Below are 17,937 nucleotides of genomic sequence, written 5' to 3'. Positions count from 1 at the left end.
CACTGATGCCGTCCCGTTGTGGAGACAGGCACGGCACGCGCTTTCTGATAAAGCACTCAAAATCACCCCAAAGGAGGCTTTTAGCAGATTCTCCCTTATGACATGGAGGGGCCCATATTGGCCTATCTCCTTACATTTCCACACACACGACATGCACGTGTGGCATCAGTACCTCTCCGAAGCGCATGAACTTATGCCGAATGAGTGTCCAGCCCACGCTGGCAGTAAGGACCGTGTCCACACGTGGTGCGAGCTGCTGGCGATATCACGCCGTGGAGAACCTGGAGACTGTCGGTGTCCCGGTCATAAGAACTAAGTCAGAAACAGTTTCAAAAATGAAACTGGTAATTCCTTAAATCCCTCCCTATTAGCACCAAAAAAGATCTTCGGTTTTCTGTTGCTTTCTACTTTTTCTAAAGACTGAGCTTCCTCGCTGCGGATCTGATGATGAGGTTTAGGACTTTGGTTTGAAAATCAGTTGCCATAGAAACCTCCAGCAATCAGAGAAGCTGTTTCTTGTGTTGTGACCTGGGTGTGTAGTCTCCTCTCAATGTGTATGCGTTGGTCCTATGGCGTCGTGGTAACCAGAGCCCAGCGGCAGACGGACCGCGGCCAGAGGCCCGTTGAGGGCTTGACTGGGCGGGAGCTTGAGCACTGACCGCCGTCTCGGGAGGTGAAGGGACACCCCCAGGCGGGGTGACGTATCAGGAAAGGGTCGTTTCTTAAAAGCAAGAGGTTCTAGCCCACCCATCCCGCTTGGTTTGGGTGCAGGAAAGACTGTGAAACAGCTCGGGTGTCCGTAACTGCGGTGTGATGTGTCATAACTCTGCAGCTGGGTAGCTGAGGATCGTGGAGGAATTACACCTTTTTAGGAAGAAATAGTGTCCTCTCTCGCGGGTGGCAGAGCTGGCAGCGAGGAAGGCGACTCTGTACTTGGGAACGTGCAGGCTCACTGGGCGCCGCAGACCCTGTGTGGCCCTCGCCTCCTGTGCCTGCTCACATCCCGCAGCTTCCTGTAGGTTCTCACTCATTTTGCTTTGCTACTGTTATTTTGTTTTATTTTGTTCCTTGCAAGGAATGGGATTGAAACCGCTTGCTTCCCTTCAGTACATGGGGTGGGGGAGGGAACGAGCAGCAAAACCTAAGATGTGCTTTTCCCTGAAACGGGGGAAGGGCTGGGGTTTTTACCTTCCGAATGAGTCAGAAGCATCCATTCCTGACTCTGCCCCTTTCTGTAGATTTCTTCCTCCATTTCGTGTGGCATCCGAGCTCATTCCCAGGTCTCTTCTCAGCATATCGATAGGTATGGTCAGAGCCAATTAAATCAAACCGAGCAGGGATCCCAGAGTGGGGCAAGGAGGTTAATGCCCTCCTTGCTTGAAAAATAGATCATAAAGAGAGAGAGATGATGTGCCCTTTACCAACAAGGCCAACGGACGATTCCTACAACCGCAAAGCGTATCAATAATCCTCATTTCAAGCTTCGTTGTTGTAAAATTGTACAAATTCTTATTGTATGCCATCTGCACAGAATGGTTAAATTATAAGTGAGCAATCTTTCCGAAATCTTGAGCTAAAGCAAAAGAAGTTCCTCAGAAACTCCTCCACCCTTCTCCTCCCCAAGCACCCGTGGGAAAGGGAGGAAGGGGAGCGAGCGCAGTCCAGCGCACAAGGCTTTTTCTAGGCGTTCTTTGGGGTGGGGTGGGGGGTTCAGTTGAATTGCTGGTCTGTTTGCTTGCTTGGTTGTTTTGTGTTTGCTTGAATGTTTGCCTTCAAGGTGAATTGGGATTTCCGGAAATCAGCATGCGGGGGAGGGCATGGCGTGGCCAGCGGCATCGAGAGGAGATTATACCCTTGTGTCCTCCAAAACTGCAATTATCTGAGCCACTTGTCTCTATACAGATCTGCACTCAGCTTCAGAACACTTAGGACTCTGTGATATAATGTAACTTTTAGGAAGCTGTAAGTGTACTAATGAAAGAGAGTCATTTCACCATGAATAATAGTTACAATTTAGGTTTTTTGTTTTGTTTTACCTTTTAAACACTATTTACATTTGGCTTGTGGTCTTCAATAACAAATAGTTTCCTGTAAAACTGTTACTGTGCACTTACTATTTTATATTTACATTAATTAAATCATACTAATATTCTGATGAAACTACCCAAAAGGCAATAAAATGCTAGGCTTTTTGATGGCATGTGTAAGAGAAACTCCAGCCAGACATTTAGAAAGAGCGGTCCCAACGACAGAATCCCAGGCTGCCTTTGGGGCTCCCAGAGCTGCACCCAGTCTGCCCCTCAAGCACGGCCATAATTCAGACTCAGGACCTGAAAAGTAGATTACCTAGAATAAAACGCTAGCTAAAAAAAAGAAAAGAGGGTGAGGTTTTTTTTTTATATAAACATAAAATTGCTTCTATAGTCTTGTGAGCCCTTTGTCCATTCCAAGTTCACATGCATGACCTAAGAAGAAGGTCCGTAAGAGTTCTAAAAGCTGGAGCCAAATGCACACTTTCTTGGGGTCACAACTGGCTGGGTAAGGGGACATCAATAGGGAAGTGTTACCCCCTGAGGAGATGTTAAGCAACCCTTCCTCCACCAAACCAGCCTGGTCACTACTCACTGATGATCTGTGCAACTGGTTTTCAAAAAACTGACTCAAAAATAGTGCATTGCCCGCTTGCGTTGCTGCCCAGTCTGAGCTTTATTGTAGAAATATCTTCTGGAGCTACTTTCTGCACATTGAAGAGCTGCGGCCCATTCTGGATATAGAAATAATGTTACCAGCGATAGCTTGCCCTTCTGGCACTTGGCACTCAACCGCTGACCAAAAGTCTGCTCTGTTCCTTCCCGACCAGTGCTGCAGAGAGCCAGCGGGGGCTCCGAAACCCGCACCCCGTAGTTTGACACATGCATGCCCAGCATCGTAAGATCCTTCCTCTGGTTCCCAGCACAGATGGAGAAATCAAAACAAATGGTTGCTCCAGCAGCTTCTGATTTTTTTTTTTAATTTTTTATTTTATTTTTATTTTTATTTTTAATTTAATTTAATTTTATTTTATTGCCCATCTCCCCCATTGAGAGGGATTTCCACCAATCTGGTCATTTTTGCTTACAGTGCCTTCTAAGAGTTCAGCATATTTTCAGAAAACTTTCTGAATCTGTGTGTACTATGAAGCAGTGTTGCGAGGTGACAGCCTCCAGCAGTGGTAAAACTTTGCATCCAAGCGTCAGTGCTGGGAGCTTTCGATGAGACAGACACGCACAGCAGACCGTTCCCACGGCCATGTGCCCCTGGCTGAATTTCACAGAGCGATTGTGGAGGATCGCCGAGTGGTTTTGCTCTCTGAGAAGGTCACTGTCTCATCATTATTTACGTTGATTTCTTTGAGCAACACAGCTTGTCATGTAACACACGGGAAGACAATTATTCGAGAGCTAAGGTAGGAATAGCCTTTCTTTTCCCCGACCAGCAAAGAAAGTAAAGTATTTTGTGACTCATGATTACTCTGTTGAAGGTAAAAAAAAAATCACCCAAAACCGAACGTGCACAGGTCTATGTCACAGCCTGTCCCCTGACCCCTGTTTCTCTTCTTTATTTATCGAGGTTTCTTCGGTTGTTAATGAATCTCCTTTGTCTTGGACGGGTAAAAGATTCATTCTCTTGACACCTGTTGTCACTTTTAGATCCCTCGAGAGCAGAAAAGAAAGAGAGCAAGTGTCCCACCCCGGGGTGTGACGGAACCGGCCACGTAACCGGGCTGTACCCACATCACCGCAGTCTGTCCGGATGCCCGCACAAAGATAGGGTCCCTCCGGAAAGTAAGTCCGTGTTCCGCCAATGCCCGTGGGGCCGCGCACGCCCACGGCTCTGTCTGTGTCAGCCACGTGCCTCTGTCATTCCATGTCAGCACAGCCCAACCTCGGTCCTCCTCTGCCCGCCCCTTCGGGTCCACAGGGGCTGTCTGCACCCCTCCCGCCGATGGCTCAGGACGGCCGCCCACCCCGCCCCCTCCACACACCCCACCCCCGCACACAGCAGCGCGGCTCCCTAGTAGATGGGCTGGGCTCCATTCCGCTTCCGTTTCTGACTTGCTGGGGACCTCGGACAAGTCACTTGTCCCCTCGTCTCTCACAAACCACACGTGAGGACTCAGATAGCCTCTACCCCACCCCCCTCCCTGCAGAGCCGAGCTCCCTCGAATCCCTGAGAGGAAGGTCCTCTCGCCCAACGGCCAGACTCCATGCAGAGGAGCCAGAGTTGATAGGTGCATTTCACTTGTAAAGTCTGTTTTGGGTCACGGCTGTCCCCACATTTCCACACAAGCAAACCTCAGTGTAGACCAGACGCCTTCTCTTAGTTAGGTTCTGAGAACGCACAATTTTCGGCGAACACAGCTACACTTATTTTGGAACTGAGAGGGTGTCCACGTATCCTGTCTATCTTCTCCTCCACACACGAAGTTTGCCATTTAAATACCACCGTACTGGTTGCTCAGGGGAAAGGCACATTTTCAGAAGCAACCAGATGAGTCTGAGGTCCTGATTCAGAGCCTGAGGTGTGTCACAGATGTTCCTGTGACCTGAGACACAGTTTCTGGAAGGCAACACGGAGTGGCTTGGCTGGGACGCAGCAGGACGACCGGGGTTGTCGAGACGAGTTCTTGGGGGTCGTCTCATCCAAACGGCTCATTTCGGAGTTCTTGAGGCACAAATCTGTCAGGATAACGAAGTCCCTAGCAGCAGTCAAGGCTTCGAAACAGGCTTAGCTGAACATTTTCAGATGAAATATTTTTAGAAGCGCTCGTGCCTCCAGGTTTTCGGAGGGCCGCTGAGAATAAGGAGCCCGCATTTCTGGGAACTGCCTTGTGAGTGTGCAGGGTAACGCATCTGAGCGCTTGGCTGGGCCCGTGTGTTACATGAGCAAGGAGCGGGCGTCATGTGAACGCAGCAGCTTCCGTGCCCGAGCGCCATCCCGGCGGCCGCTCGCACGCACCGGCACACGCAGCCTCCCTCACTCCCCACATGCCCTGCCGGGTGCCATTGGCCCCGGTCCCCCCACGAGAAGAGCGGGGAGCAGATGGCCTCCCCCTCTCTTCCCGGGGGTCAGCTCGGTGCCTAGCAAACTGAAGACACACCCCTGTGGGCAGGCACCGACTTGCCCGAGCAGGGAGCAGAGTCGAGATGGCACTCCCCGCCTGCCAGAGGCCCCAGCCTGTGTGTCGGCCCGGGCCTGGCTTCGCTGCTCCCGAGTCGGGCCGCACAGGCCGAGACCCTACGTGGGCCTCAGGCCCTCTGTGCGCGCAGCATGGAGACCATCGCTGACCTCTTAGGCAGAGCTGCCTGATGCCATTTTTCTGGTTGGGCCTCCCAAGTAGAAAATCAGTTCCTTTCCCTGGCTGGGGGATTCTCCCGACTCCTTATTTTCACAGGAAAAGTCTAACTAGTAGAAACGGGCTGTGCTCCCACAGACGGGGGTCAGACCGCACCCGGGCTCACCAGGTCAGCCCCTCCACACCAGAGCATCTACAGAAAGCCGTTTCTAAATACTTACATGTAGTTCTTTACAGTACCGTAAGAATTTACAAAGAGAAAAAATTAGAATCTTCGGGGGGGGGGGTACTTTTTTTTTAGACTTTAGATTTTTTCCCAATTTTTTCTGGGTCAGCCTCCGTCAGTCACCCTCTCTGCCCAGGTGAAGGCAGTGCAGCAGTCAGTTTGCAACATGCTGCCCTAGAAGCTCAGACGACGCACCACTGGACCGGAGGGGGTTCTGGCCCCCAAGGGCTCCCAGTGCAGCCAAGAGGGGGCCATGGTGGGAGGGGCTCCCCAGTGGGTGACTCCCACCTGTGCCATCAGGCTTCCCAAGGGACCTGCAGGCTTCCCTGGGGCCGCACTGAGCTGGGATCCTGGGGGGAGAGGGGAGGGGTCTGCGGCTTGTCCAGAGGCTGCCGTGGTCAGCCACATAGGACGCCAGGCGTGTCGGAGACAGTGGCCAGGGATGGAAAGTCTGGCTTGAGTTCAAGACATGCTCCAGACACGGGCAGATGTGAAGGCGGAGAGAGGGAGGGGTAGGAGGTGACACGGAGAGTCCCCCGGTGGCCGTGAGGACGCCAACTCTGCTGACTGATGCAGTGGTGGAGAAGCGGGGCCCGCTAGCAGAGGACAGGATGGCCCGGACTGTTCCGGGCTGGCGGGCAGTGTGTGTGGTGCTCCCACAGGTGGAGGGCAGGGTTTGTCCGGGGTCCACAGAGCTCGGCCGCCCAGCGGCTCCCGGGGTCTGCTTTCTCAGCCGGGTTGCAGGAACTGGGGATGGCCTGGCTGGAGAGGAGGCCTGAAGCGTGAGCAAAAGCCCACTGCGGGAGTTTGAGACAGGAGCACATAGAACACGCAGCCAAGAAGAGGGAACAGAGGCTGTTCTAGAAAGGTCTGTCCCACGCGGGGAGGAAAAAGTCCGGGGGGACGGCATCAGGGGTCACTGACTGCTCTGGGCAGGGGCACGGAAACCACTGCTGCCGTGGAGGTCTGAGGACATCGGGGGGCTGAGGGACAGGGGCAGAGCGCAGCCACAGGACGGCAGAGCCGGGCTCAGTCACGGCCCCGCTGACGCCAGCCTGGGAAGGAGTCCGCATCTCCGCTCAGTGGGACAGACAGCGGCCATCTGCTTGGGGTCCTCGCCACAGCTGGGCGCAGAAGCTTCTGCTCTCTCCAGGGAAGACTTTATCTCGAAAAGTGTGGCATGAATGGAAAGGAAAGCAATGCTGACTGGAGAGGGACACTGTGTCGCCGGAAGGGCCTAGGTGATGTCGCAACAGGGAGTTGGGAAAATCCTGCAGAACCGAGAACGACGTAGGTGAATCCGGACCCCAGAAGGGAGAGTGAAGGCCAGGTGGCAGCACAGGATGAAACCTTGCGTGGGAGACGGGGGCGAGCAGGCAGGGCCCAGGGCCAGGTCCCCCGGGAAGGAGGCCTCCTGACACCTCCTCCAGCAGCCCCCAACACACAGTGAGCCGAAGGCTGGCTCACCCTTGTTCCCTCAGTGCTCACGGAGCATTGACAGGACAACACAGGAGCCACAAGACTAAAGAATCCAGAATGTAGCCAGTATGTAAGGACCAGGACAGGACGGAGGACAGCCCCTGATGGGGACAGCACACAGACTTCAGGGAAGACAGAGATTGCTCAAAAGAAGGAGGAGAATCATACAGAACACATAACCAGTTGGGCAGACTTTGCTCTTCATGGTCTTGCTGTGACCTGTACCTCACTGGCTCCCCCAGGTCTTGCTGCCATGATACGGACAGTCATGTGGGGCCCAGGGCTGGGGTCCTATCCTAGTGGCTTCCCTCTAGCACCTGTCACCCCCCTCCAACTCCCCCAGAGCAGCAGCTGCTCACTGAGGACCCATTAGGAGAGGACATGCAAACTGTCCAGGCCGGTTACCGCCCCATGTAAACTCAAATACTGTCTCCCAGCAATAGGCTGCTTGCCTCCTCCCACTGCAGCACCCCACCCCCTGGTGTCCCTGTGATGACTTCACAGGGAACACTACATAACACTTAGTATTGCAGCTTGTCCCACTGGCAGAATAACAGAATACTTGATTCCCAGATGAGAAGTTGCTATTTACTTCGTTTTGTTTAAAAATCGGGTTTGGGAGTCTCTATTCACCCATGACCACCGTGCTGTCTTCATACTGTGTGTTTTTAGAACACAGGCATGTTTTAAAAATTACCCATCTACGTGCTGTTACATGGTAACCGATGTTCAGTGCCGATGTGTGGGAGATGTGGGGAGGCCCTGCTGCCCTGCTGCCCTGCCCCCTCGGGAGCGAGTCGGCTACCACGTTCCTGACCTCTGCGGCCCCCACCCAGTGCGCCCTGCTTTGCATGCCAGTGACACTAAGGTTGAGACACCCTTCTTCTTCCTACGTGTGTTTCCTGACCATGTCCATCACAAATGTGTGTAGGACTGTCCGTGGTAAACTAACCCAGCCTTTGTTAAAATGATTGCATATTCTTGTATTCAGACCATTTCCATGTTTTAATGCTGGGCTGTCTTCTCTGCCTCTCCCTGTCAAGTTCTTGCCATGCATGAGAATGTTCTCAAGTGCCCCACTCCGGGCTGCACGGGGCGAGGGCATGTAAATAGCAACAGGAACTCGCACAGAAGGTAAGCAAAGCGCTCCTGTGCCCCAGGCCGCTGCGCTACGTTCCCCGACAGCCCCCCCTCCTACCCCAGCCTCCAGAGGGAGTGTGCCCTGCACACCTCCCCCTCCTGCCCCGGGAGACAGGCCGCTGTCTGGGAGGGCATCGTGCATGGGGAAGGCAAACTCTGAGACCCCTTTCCACAGAGTGGCTTGTCTTCCCTTGTCCCACCCACTCGTCCCGCGTCCCCCAGGAGGCGCCCTCCACGGGGAACGCTCAGTTTGCGTCCAGGGGCGGGGAGGAGCCGTGCTGTGCACCTTGTACAGGGAGGGGTTACAAGGCATGAAGACTGGATGGTCTGGGACCTAACGAGGTCACCCCTGAAACTCTGCCGAGACCCCAGTCATCGGTGTGGACATGACCAAAATACTGGCAGAGGCCCAAAGTGCTCGTTGGGGACCGTTTGGCATGACCGTGGGCCAGGTAAACGGGCTTGCTCGACGTCATACTTTTGCTCTGGACAATCCCAGTCCTCTTACCTCCTATCCTGACTTCTAAGCTGCTCACGAAACTCAGATCGTATCAAACGCTTCTTCACCAGTAGCTGGACGGATCTGTTCGGATGGGTCTTTCGGCCTCGAACGCTCATGCAAAACTATATCCTAAATGAAGGAAACTGTTAGGAGTTCCATCTTATGTTTTGCCCGGCTGTCGGGTAAATTTGGTTACTTGTGTTAAATTCATAATGAAACAAATTGCAACCCTGTGCGCATCAGAGGCCGTCTGGCCTTAGCCTGCAGGAGAAAGGAGCGATCTGCGGAGTGGTAAGGCTGTGCAGAGCCCTGTTTGAAACGGTGTTTAGTCTTCGCTGGCTCATCAGTCCTGGGCTTCCCGTGTCCGTGAGACATGACGGTCTCGCGGCATACACATCCGTACCTACGTGCAGCTCTGTGCAGACGTGCGGAGCGTAGACACCGTGACTTCAGGAAGAAGAAAGGCCGAAGCCACGGAGCCCGCACCCTGTCTGTCCCATAGATACTTAGTTCCAAAACAACACTTCCGAGCGGTCCTAGAGAGCACGCTCCTTTCTTCCCATTCATTCCCCCACCGGGGGAGGGCGAGCAGGGGGCTGAGAAGCCTCAGCGGCTGGGGCGGTGACGCGCCCACCGTCAGCTGAGAGCTCCCCTTCACACCAGTCCGTGAGCTTTCCAGCAGCTCATCCCACCCCCGCGGCTTGTGCTCCTCTGCAGAAGCATCCTGGGGTGGAGTCTGTGTCATTTCCACTCGCTCGTGTCCTCCTGAGGGACACAGAACTGGGCTCGCTGTGGCTGGCAAGGGCTGAGTGTGCTTCATGCACGGACGGCCATCAGGGCCATCCCCTGGAGACCCCCCGGGAAGTCACGCACAGCACAACCATGGTCATTTCTCCCTGTCCTAGCCGGCCCCTCAGGAATGCCCAGGGCAGGTATGGGAAGCTGCTTGGGGTGCTCTGGTGCGGACCAAAGGAGAGGCAGGGAGGGGGCGACGGGGCCCGTGGGCCGCAGAGCCGTGGGCGGAGTCGACTCACTCTGTGCTCTGTCCTCACAGCCTCTCCGGATGCCCCATTGCTGCCGCAGAGAAACTGGCAAAGGCCCAGGAAAAACACCAGAGCTGTGACGTGTCCAAGTCCAACCAGGCCTCAGACCGAGTGCTAAGGTACCAGATGCCGGCCGGTCCTGCCGTGAGATCCACATGTACCTGACCCAGCCCCTGGGGCACTGGGGGGCTGGAGGGCTGGGGGCCTGAGGGCTCTGGGGACTAGGCGGTTGGGGCACTGGGAGGTTGGGATGCTGGGGGGCTGGGTGCTGGTGGGCTGGAGGATTGGGGGCGCTAGAGGGCTGGGGGCTGGGGGTTTGGGTCACTGGGGGTTTGGGGCACTGGGGGACTAGGGGTTTGTGGGGCTTGAGGAGGAAGCAGGGGGCAGCGGGCAGTCTCACCCCGGGGGCAGGAACGCAAGTGGTCGGTGGCTCAGTTTTAAGAGCCAAGCCCCCCAGGTCCACAGGGCCTGTGTGAGGTGGGGGCCACCTTGCTCTCTGGGACTCTGTCCCCCACTGGGAGTCTTTAAATGAGAGTAGATGACGTGTTTCTGGTTCTTTCCGGCCAGGAAGGTGTTTTGTTGTTCTGGGCCTGCTGGATGGAAGCGAGGCACTTGCCACCTTCATGAGAGGCCCAGAGTCATCCTAGTTTAACTTGGAGCCCAGAACGGAGAACCCACCTGCCTCCAGGCCTTGCGGCGCAGGACGGCCGGAGCCTTTCTCTGTGGGGGAGCCCCCCAGGGGCCGGCCCCTCTGTCCCCAGACACCCCAGGGGTTATGAGCAGGAGGCGGGGGAAGGGCGGCCGAGTGACTTACCTGGAACCAGCTCAGTCACGGACTGTCGTGGGAACACCGCAGGATCCCCTGGTCCAACCCCGGTTTCAGTGGAGGAAGGGAGGCTCCCGGGAGGGGCGGAGGGAGAAGCGCCCACCCCAGACCCCGTCGGTCAGCTCTCCTCCCCACTGGCCCCTCACACCCAGGCTGCACGGCCGTCGTCCTGACTCCTCAGTGGACACGGTGGTACAGACACGGTCCCAGGTCTTCCCAGGGGGTCCTGCGGGCTGCGGGGCTGCCCACCTCTGGGAGGGGGGAGCAGGTGGCCCCTCCGAGGTGGCGGCCATGGTTCCAGTCGCAGACGGAAGGGGAGCGTATACGCTCGCGTACACGCACACGCACACGCCGGTTGCGGTTCGGGAGCTCTTCGGGGTAAATCTCGTAGGAAAAGGCCGTATTTAACGGGTTTGAACACCTGCTTGGTTTCGTTGTGCATTAGCTTAGTTTTCTGAAAGGACTTTACCGGTGGCTCTACACCCTTTTATCCTTCAATAGAAAACTTAAAATCTTTTTTGTAAGACTTTATTTATTTGTCAGAGAGAGAGAGCATGAGCAGGGAGAGCTGCAGAGGGAGACACAGGCTGCCCACAGAGCAGGGGCCCCAACGGGGGGCTCGATCCCAGGACCCCGGGATCACGACCTGAGCCACAGGCAGATACTTCACCTACTGAGCTGCCCAGGTGCTCTGAAAAGTTAAGATTTTTATGGAAAATGAGAAATACTTAAATAGACAAAAACAGGAAAATAAAAACCACTTATAATTGTACTATTTAGCGATAAACCCTCAATAAATGTTGGCGTGTGTTCTTCTAGATTTTTCTGGGTGGGGGTGCTAGCCGTCTCACGCGCCCCTGTGAGCACACAGAAGATCACGTTTGTTACTGGCAGGGTGTAGCCCCCCGCCAGGGCTCCGTCCGTCTAGAAGGAATGGCTGTCAGCCGAGAACTGAGGACAGGTAGAGAGAGACCGAGGCTCGGGGCTTCTGTCCACATCTGCCACCTCTAGTCAGACCCCAGAGCTGGGACGAGCCCTGAGCCCATCCCTCCTGGGGACCCTCCTGTTGGGTGAGCAGGCATCAGGCGGGAGACGCTGCCCTGGGGGCTGCAGACTGTGAACACCACCCCAGACACGAGCCTCACACTGACACACAGCCAGAAGCAGCAGCCCCGACCGTGTTTCTGTGGCTGTGTGGCCACGGGTCCCTTTCCAGAGGCCAGAGCTGCAGAGAACCACCGCAACGATCGTGGAACACACGTGTGCGGGCCAGTGTGCATATACGAACGATATCCCTTCTGTGCCTCCAGCTAGGCATGGCGAGGCGGTGGGACAGGGCGTGAAGGGAAGCAGCCACGCCAGCCACGGCCTTGTCTCCGGGGTGTCCCTGTGCTCCCCAGCTCGCGGGGCACCGCTCAGGCACCTGTGTTCATGGCGTGAGCAAGGCCTAGAGGACCTGGTCTCCGTGTGGACAGTCCCCACAGCGTCTCCACTCGGGCACGCTCACTCAGCGGGCAGGAAAGGAGACACGAAGGGAACAAAGAGAATAATTTAAATCCACACTCGTGGGGCGCAGGGGGCTCGGTCAGGAAAGCGTCTGCCGTCAGCTCAGAGCATGAACCTAGGGTCCTGGGATCGAGCCCTGCATTGCAGGCGGGGGTGCGGGGGTCCCCTGCTCAGCGGGAGGCCTGCTTCTCGCTCTGCCTCGGCCCCACCCCCACTCATGTGCGCTCCCTTGTGCTCTCAAATCAAATTTTAAAATTTTTTAAATCTTTAAAAAATACATGAATCCACACTCATTTAACTAGGAGTCGAAGTCTCCGAGCAGACCGTGCGGCAGGAAGACGTCAGGGCTTTCGTTCCTATTCCGGTCTTCCACTCCCCGGCCGCAGCGGGCAGACTCCGGGACAACTTGTGCACATCCCCACCAGCTTGTCACCGAGGCCTCTGCTCCAGGCCCCGCTCCTTCTGAGCTGCTCCTAACCTTCTGAAGGCTTGGGGATCGTGCCCTCCCTAGCCCAAACCCTCAGGCCTTGCCCGCCGGGCAGCACCCCCCCCCCATCCGGTCCCGGGTCACCAGACTCCTGGGAGTCTCCAGAGAGGCTGTCGGCGCGCCTGCGTCTCTCCTCTGTGGTTTCATTCCCTGGATCTTCACCTGGACACTCTGTCCACCCGCCCAGCTTCCTTCCCCCTGGACTCTTAAAATCGTGTCCCATGCCGCGTGCTTTCTGAAGGCAGGGCGAGGGCCTCCCTGGGCCTCCACAGGCTCCCCGGGCACGTGCCTCAGATAACAGGCCTTGGGCGACTCAGCACGGCACCCGTCACCTTGACAAGAAAGGCTGGATAAATGAAAGCGGGACGACTGTGTTGGTGATTCGGGAAAGCCGTAGCTTGACGGAAGCAAAGGGACCCCCCGCACTCCCCTTGTAAGTCTCAAGTCACTTCCCCAAACACCATAGAGACCCCTCCCGCAGAGGTGGACGCGGGGACACGCCGGCACTCGCACGCACAGCGAGGCAGAGGTGGACGCGGGGACACGCCGGCACTCGCACGCACAGCGAGGCAGAGGTGGACGCGGGGACACGCCGGCACTCGCACGCACAGCGAGGCAGAAGCGCGATGCGTGTGCTGAGCAAGGGCTCCTCGTTTCCGCGCTGCCCTCTGCACTGGGGACGGCCCGGCCTCGCGTGAGAACACGGGCCTGCGGGCGCCTCTTTGTTTTCTGTTTTCGTGTCGAGCCAGGCACATGTCATCTTGTTTGGGGTCAGCCCACATCCCTATGAGATTTTCTTTATTTCTTCTTTTTTTTTTTTTAAGGGAAATGTCTTAGTAGCTCATCTCCTTTGGCACAACGCTTACTCTCTGAAGCCCGTGCGAAAGGAAGCTGACGGGCTACCTGGTGCTCCTCCCGCGCCCGCGGGCCTTTAGGGGAACGGCTTTCGTGGGGCCGGGAAATCCCACACCCGTGGCCTCCGCTCGGGAAGGCGGCGGTGAGCGGCGCGCCCTGACGCCAACCGGAGCCGCCTCTCACCGGCGGCCGTGGGAGGGCGAGCGGTGACTCTTTCTCGTCTGCCCGCAGGCCCATGTGCTTCGTCAAGCAGCTGGAGATTCCTCACTACGGCTACAGGAACAGCGTGCCCACGGCCACGCCCCGCTCCAACCTCGCCAAAGAGCTGGAGAAATATTCCAAGACCTCGTTTGAGTACAACACTTACGACAGCCATACTTACGGCAAGCGGGCCATAGCTCCCAAGGTGCAAACCAGGGATATATCCCCCAAAGGATATGATGGTAGGAGGTGCACACTCTTTAAGTGAGAGTCACGCTTGCCGTTGATAATGTTGTTGTTGTGTATATCCGTTTCCTACAAACTGGTCGAGCATGGGGTCGCTTGATGGGGCCCAAAGAAAGCACGTGCACAGGCCACGCTCACCTGTGTGCCCCCAGGTGTGGGTGAGAAAGATGCCTTCCCTGGAAGCTTCCAAAGCAGCTCCTTCGGGCCGCGTTCAGAACGCGCAGACGGAGGCGTCGGCTCACGTGCTTCCCGATGCCCTCCCTGTCTTTGTGAACGTCCTTCGGGCTTGGCTCCAGCACGGAGCCACCTGGGAATGCCAGACGTAGCCCCCAGAGCTCCTGGTCCCTGGAGGACCTGTGCATGCCCCCCTGAGTTCTCAGCCTTGGGTGCACATGAGAGTCAGCTGGGGCGCTCTGAGCATTCTGACGCCCAGGCAGCTCCGGGACCAAATGATTGGCTGCCCCAGGGCCGCTGCCTGTGTGGTGGCCTTCTGTGCATTACCGGTGACTCCAAGGTGCACCCAAGAGCAGACAGCTTCTGCTGGTGTCAGTAGGCCTCCTTCCAGCAGGGGCAGGCCCTGGCCTGTTTCCCCCTGGGGAGTGGGGCTGGCAGGGCCTCCGTGGTAACCTAGCTACCACGCCTCCACCAAAAGCAAAGAGCAGGTAGAACAAATAAAGCACCACCTGCTTCTCGAGAGGGCGGGGCTTACTTGCCCCTGCGGGCTCGGAGCTAGCTCTGGTCGCTTCCCTGCACTCACATGGTAAGTCGCTGAACAAGACAGGGGTGAGTGGGTCTCCTGATGTCACGTACTGCCTGACTGCCTTTCTGCTTTGAATTCTAGGATATGTGCCCTGAGTTGGCTGGGATGTGGGATGTAGACGTTTTGATGATTTATAAGTCTTATCTTGGTGTTCTGTAGCAGAGGAGAGGAGATGGCCCCTTAAAGATATTTTAGCTCTTCTCAGAAGAAGGTATTTAATTAAAATCATAGCATACCAAAAAACTCATTTAAAGTGAATGGCTGGGGAGTTCCAGAACCTCCTCACCATTCAGGGTGAGTCGCCGCACGTGTTTCTGACGTAGTCATCACTTGCCTTAATAACAATCCGCGCGCACAGGGAGCGAAGCTCGGTCGTTCTCTGGTGTGTCGTGCACTGACTCCTCGCGCGCATCGGTTCTTAACACAGAGGAACAAACATGTAAGTGAAAAAAAAGACAGTGGCTTAGGGTATAGCAGAAAGTAATTATTTTTGCTTTATCATGATTTGCCAATTTCTGGTTTGTCATCATTTTATCCATGTGACCGAAGGGCTGCACATGAGGGACCGAGAAAGCAAAATCCACACAACGTCTCATGTGCCTCACGGCGGCCTGGAGAGGCGCCCCGGGCTGCTTGTCTCCCACACCTGCTCGCTGCCGTCGGCCTGTGCGGCCTGGTTTCCTTGACCTCGTCGTGACGGTTGGACTTTGGGGGAGGTCGTGACCAGTAGAGCACATTTTCATGCTTCAACACCCATTAGTGGATTTGAAGTCAAACCTACTTGGTCTGTCCTCAGAGCGGAGTGATATTGAACAGGTGAACCCTTCTGGGTGTTGGTTTCCCCAGGAACGGGGTGGCCGTACTAGTTCCCATCCTGTGGGCCGCCCGGCGCTATCGCGAGGGTCGGGACAAACGTGTGACGACTGCGGTTCACTCTCCCCCACCCAGAAAGGACCTCTGGTGAGAAACCTTGGCTGAGTCAAACTCCTCACCTGGCCCACAAGGAAACAAGAATAGGGAACAAAAACTTCAATATCGGGTCTTTAAGAAACAAACAAAAGAAAAAAAGGAAGGAAGGGCAGCCTTTTACTGTAATTTACTGAAAAGAACAGCAGTGACTCCATTTCTCTCACACTAGATGCATCTAACGGACTTTTTTTTTTTTTAAAGATTTTATTTATTTATTTGATAGAGAGAGATCACAAGCAGGCAGAGAGACAGGCAGAGAGAGAGGAGGAAGCAGGCTCCCTGCTGAGCAGAGAGCCCGATGCGGGGCTCGATCCCAGGACCCTGAGATCATGACCTGAGCCGAAGGCAGCGGCTTAACCCACTGAGCCACCCAGGTGCCCCCATCTAACGGACTTTTAAAACATCAAAGGAAATGCCCATGAGGATGAGAGTGGCTAGGTCCGTTTTCTCGATAGGGTGTGAGCAGAGAGCTGTCCCTGAAGCCAGGCAGCACATAGTGACGGCAGCATGTGGCCGCCTGCGGCAGTGACCTCCCCCAGACTTGCCTCGGGTGCAGAGAACGGAGTCATTGCTCCTGAAGAGAAACTGAAATGAGCCTGTTGCTGGGGAAGCATAAGCCTTGGGAGCAAGGGGTGGGCCGCGGAGATGTCCAACAGGGGAGAAAAGTAGGACTTTCATCCTGTCTTCGGTTATCACACCTTAGGTCCTACCGCCTGTGTTCCAAACACTCAACACACGTTAAGTGAAGTGCCTGCGTTCTTCCAGACACTGGCTAGTTGCTATCTGTCTTTCTGTCTGTCTGTCCGTCCACCCATGCATCAGTCATCTGTTACGTGTCATCTGCCTGGCTCTTCGTTCCCTCTGGATAACAAGTGTCAAGGAGGAGCAGGGACCGGCCGGAAGGCCGTGGGACGCACGCTCGCATAGACAGTGAAGCCAGACGTCCGCTCGGGAGGGATCAGCAGGAGGTTCATCAAAACGGCAAATCTCGCACTTGAGCATGAGCTTGAGTAGAAATTGTGCAGAAGTAGAAGATCCATGGGTTGGTAGGAAGGACTTGTGGCCTGACGTGCCTCAGAGTGGGGACAGGCACCTGTGCGGCAGGTGAGGCAAGGGCCCTGCGTCCCCGCCGTGCTGAGGAGCTTGGGGAGTGTGGAAGCCCGTGTGCAGGGAGGGCGGGGAGGGGCAGAGGTTCCCAGCCGTGTCTCGGCCCTGCCCTCACCGGGAGCAGCGGGTCGGGGTCTCCCCAGCCCGTTTGTTACAACGAGCTGAGGGTGGTGCTGATGTGTTTACACTGTTGGGTAAAAACGAAGAATCTGTGCCATGTAAAGATTACATCAAGGTCCAATTTCAGTGTTCACAGGTGAAGTCATATGGGCCCGGCCACTCTCCTGCCTCGTCGGTGACCAGGCCTACCGCGCAAGGCAGAACCGAGTGGTTGTGGCAGAAAAGCCCCGACTATTGTCCAGTTCTGACAGAAACAGCTGCCAAACCCAGTCAAGACCTCTCTGCTCGGGTCTCTGGGCAACTTATCACCACTCCAAGCTCTGCCCAAACCTAGAACCCCATGCGCTCCCCTTGTGAGCCTCCCTGTCACTCCCAACTTCTGGATTCTCCAAGCTGAGCCTGTGATCGGCTCTGGACTTCCGCTGTGCTCCTCGAACTCAGCGCCGCCCAATGTGCTCAACCTCCCACTGTCCGCCCCCGGCCCTGTCCAGGCCTCCTGCCGGCAATGGCTCCCAGAACTCCTCAGGAGCCATCCGGAGGCCCCAGGACCGGGCCTCTGGCCTCCTCAGCCTTCCCTGCCCTGGCACTCCCTGGAACCCCTGCCCTCCTGCCCACACACACACACACAGCCTGGCTGCTCTAGAGCCTCTCGGAGCTGAGTCCTCCTGGGAACGTCCCTCCTGGTGGTGCCCGTGCAGAGCCGGACGCCTGTTCCTGGCCCCCGTGCAGCTCTGGGTCTCCTCCTTGGCGGGCTCACGGGTAGACACCTTGTCTTCCTGCCAGGTCGTAAGCTCCTGTCCTCGGTCTCAAATCGCCGTGCCGGCGCCGGCCGAGCAAATGCTGCCTGTTTGCATGAGTGAGTGGGAAACAAAGAGTCTGTACGGGGAGCCAATGCTTTAAGTCACAGGAGCAGGCGGTGCGCAGAGCCCTGAGCTGCATTCTCACAGGAAAGCTCCTTTTCCAAGTAGCACTCACCACGCACAGAGCCGCGTGGGCACCGTGAGGGTCGGGGCATGAGGGCGCAAGGCCCTCCGGGTGCACCCAGGTCCCCCATGGCATGAACCCTCAGGAGGCGCACCTCCAGACTGTGCTCTCTGTCTGATTTTCACGGAGCTCTGGGCTTCATCTCTTCCAT

The 17,937-nt window shown here is 56.1% G+C and overlaps 1 protein-coding gene across 12 annotated transcripts in view; it reads left to right on the top strand.

Moving 5' to 3' along the window:
- The window catches only part of MYT1L (myelin transcription factor 1 like), a 393,093-nt gene that overhangs the window by 311,345 nt on the left and 63,811 nt on the right, over nucleotides 1-17,937 (top strand). For all 12 annotated transcript variants that reach the window (XM_082745766.1, XM_082745762.1, XM_082745764.1 and 9 more), the window contains exons 11-14: nucleotides 3,690-3,824; nucleotides 8,084-8,174; nucleotides 9,737-9,844; nucleotides 13,631-13,842. In XM_082745766.1, coding sequence (XP_082601892.1) covers nucleotides 3,690-3,824; nucleotides 8,084-8,174; nucleotides 9,737-9,844; nucleotides 13,631-13,842 — 546 coding nt within the window. The remainder of the gene's footprint in view (nucleotides 1-3,689; nucleotides 3,825-8,083; nucleotides 8,175-9,736; nucleotides 9,845-13,630; nucleotides 13,843-17,937) is intronic.

This window comes from Mustela nivalis (genome assembly GCF_964662115.1).
Source record: "Mustela nivalis genome assembly, chromosome: 8".
Lineage (NCBI taxonomy): Eukaryota > Metazoa > Chordata > Mammalia > Carnivora > Mustelidae > Mustela > Mustela nivalis.
The sequence above is the reverse complement of the archived record's forward strand: the minus strand, read 5'-3'. Positions and strand labels throughout refer to the sequence as shown.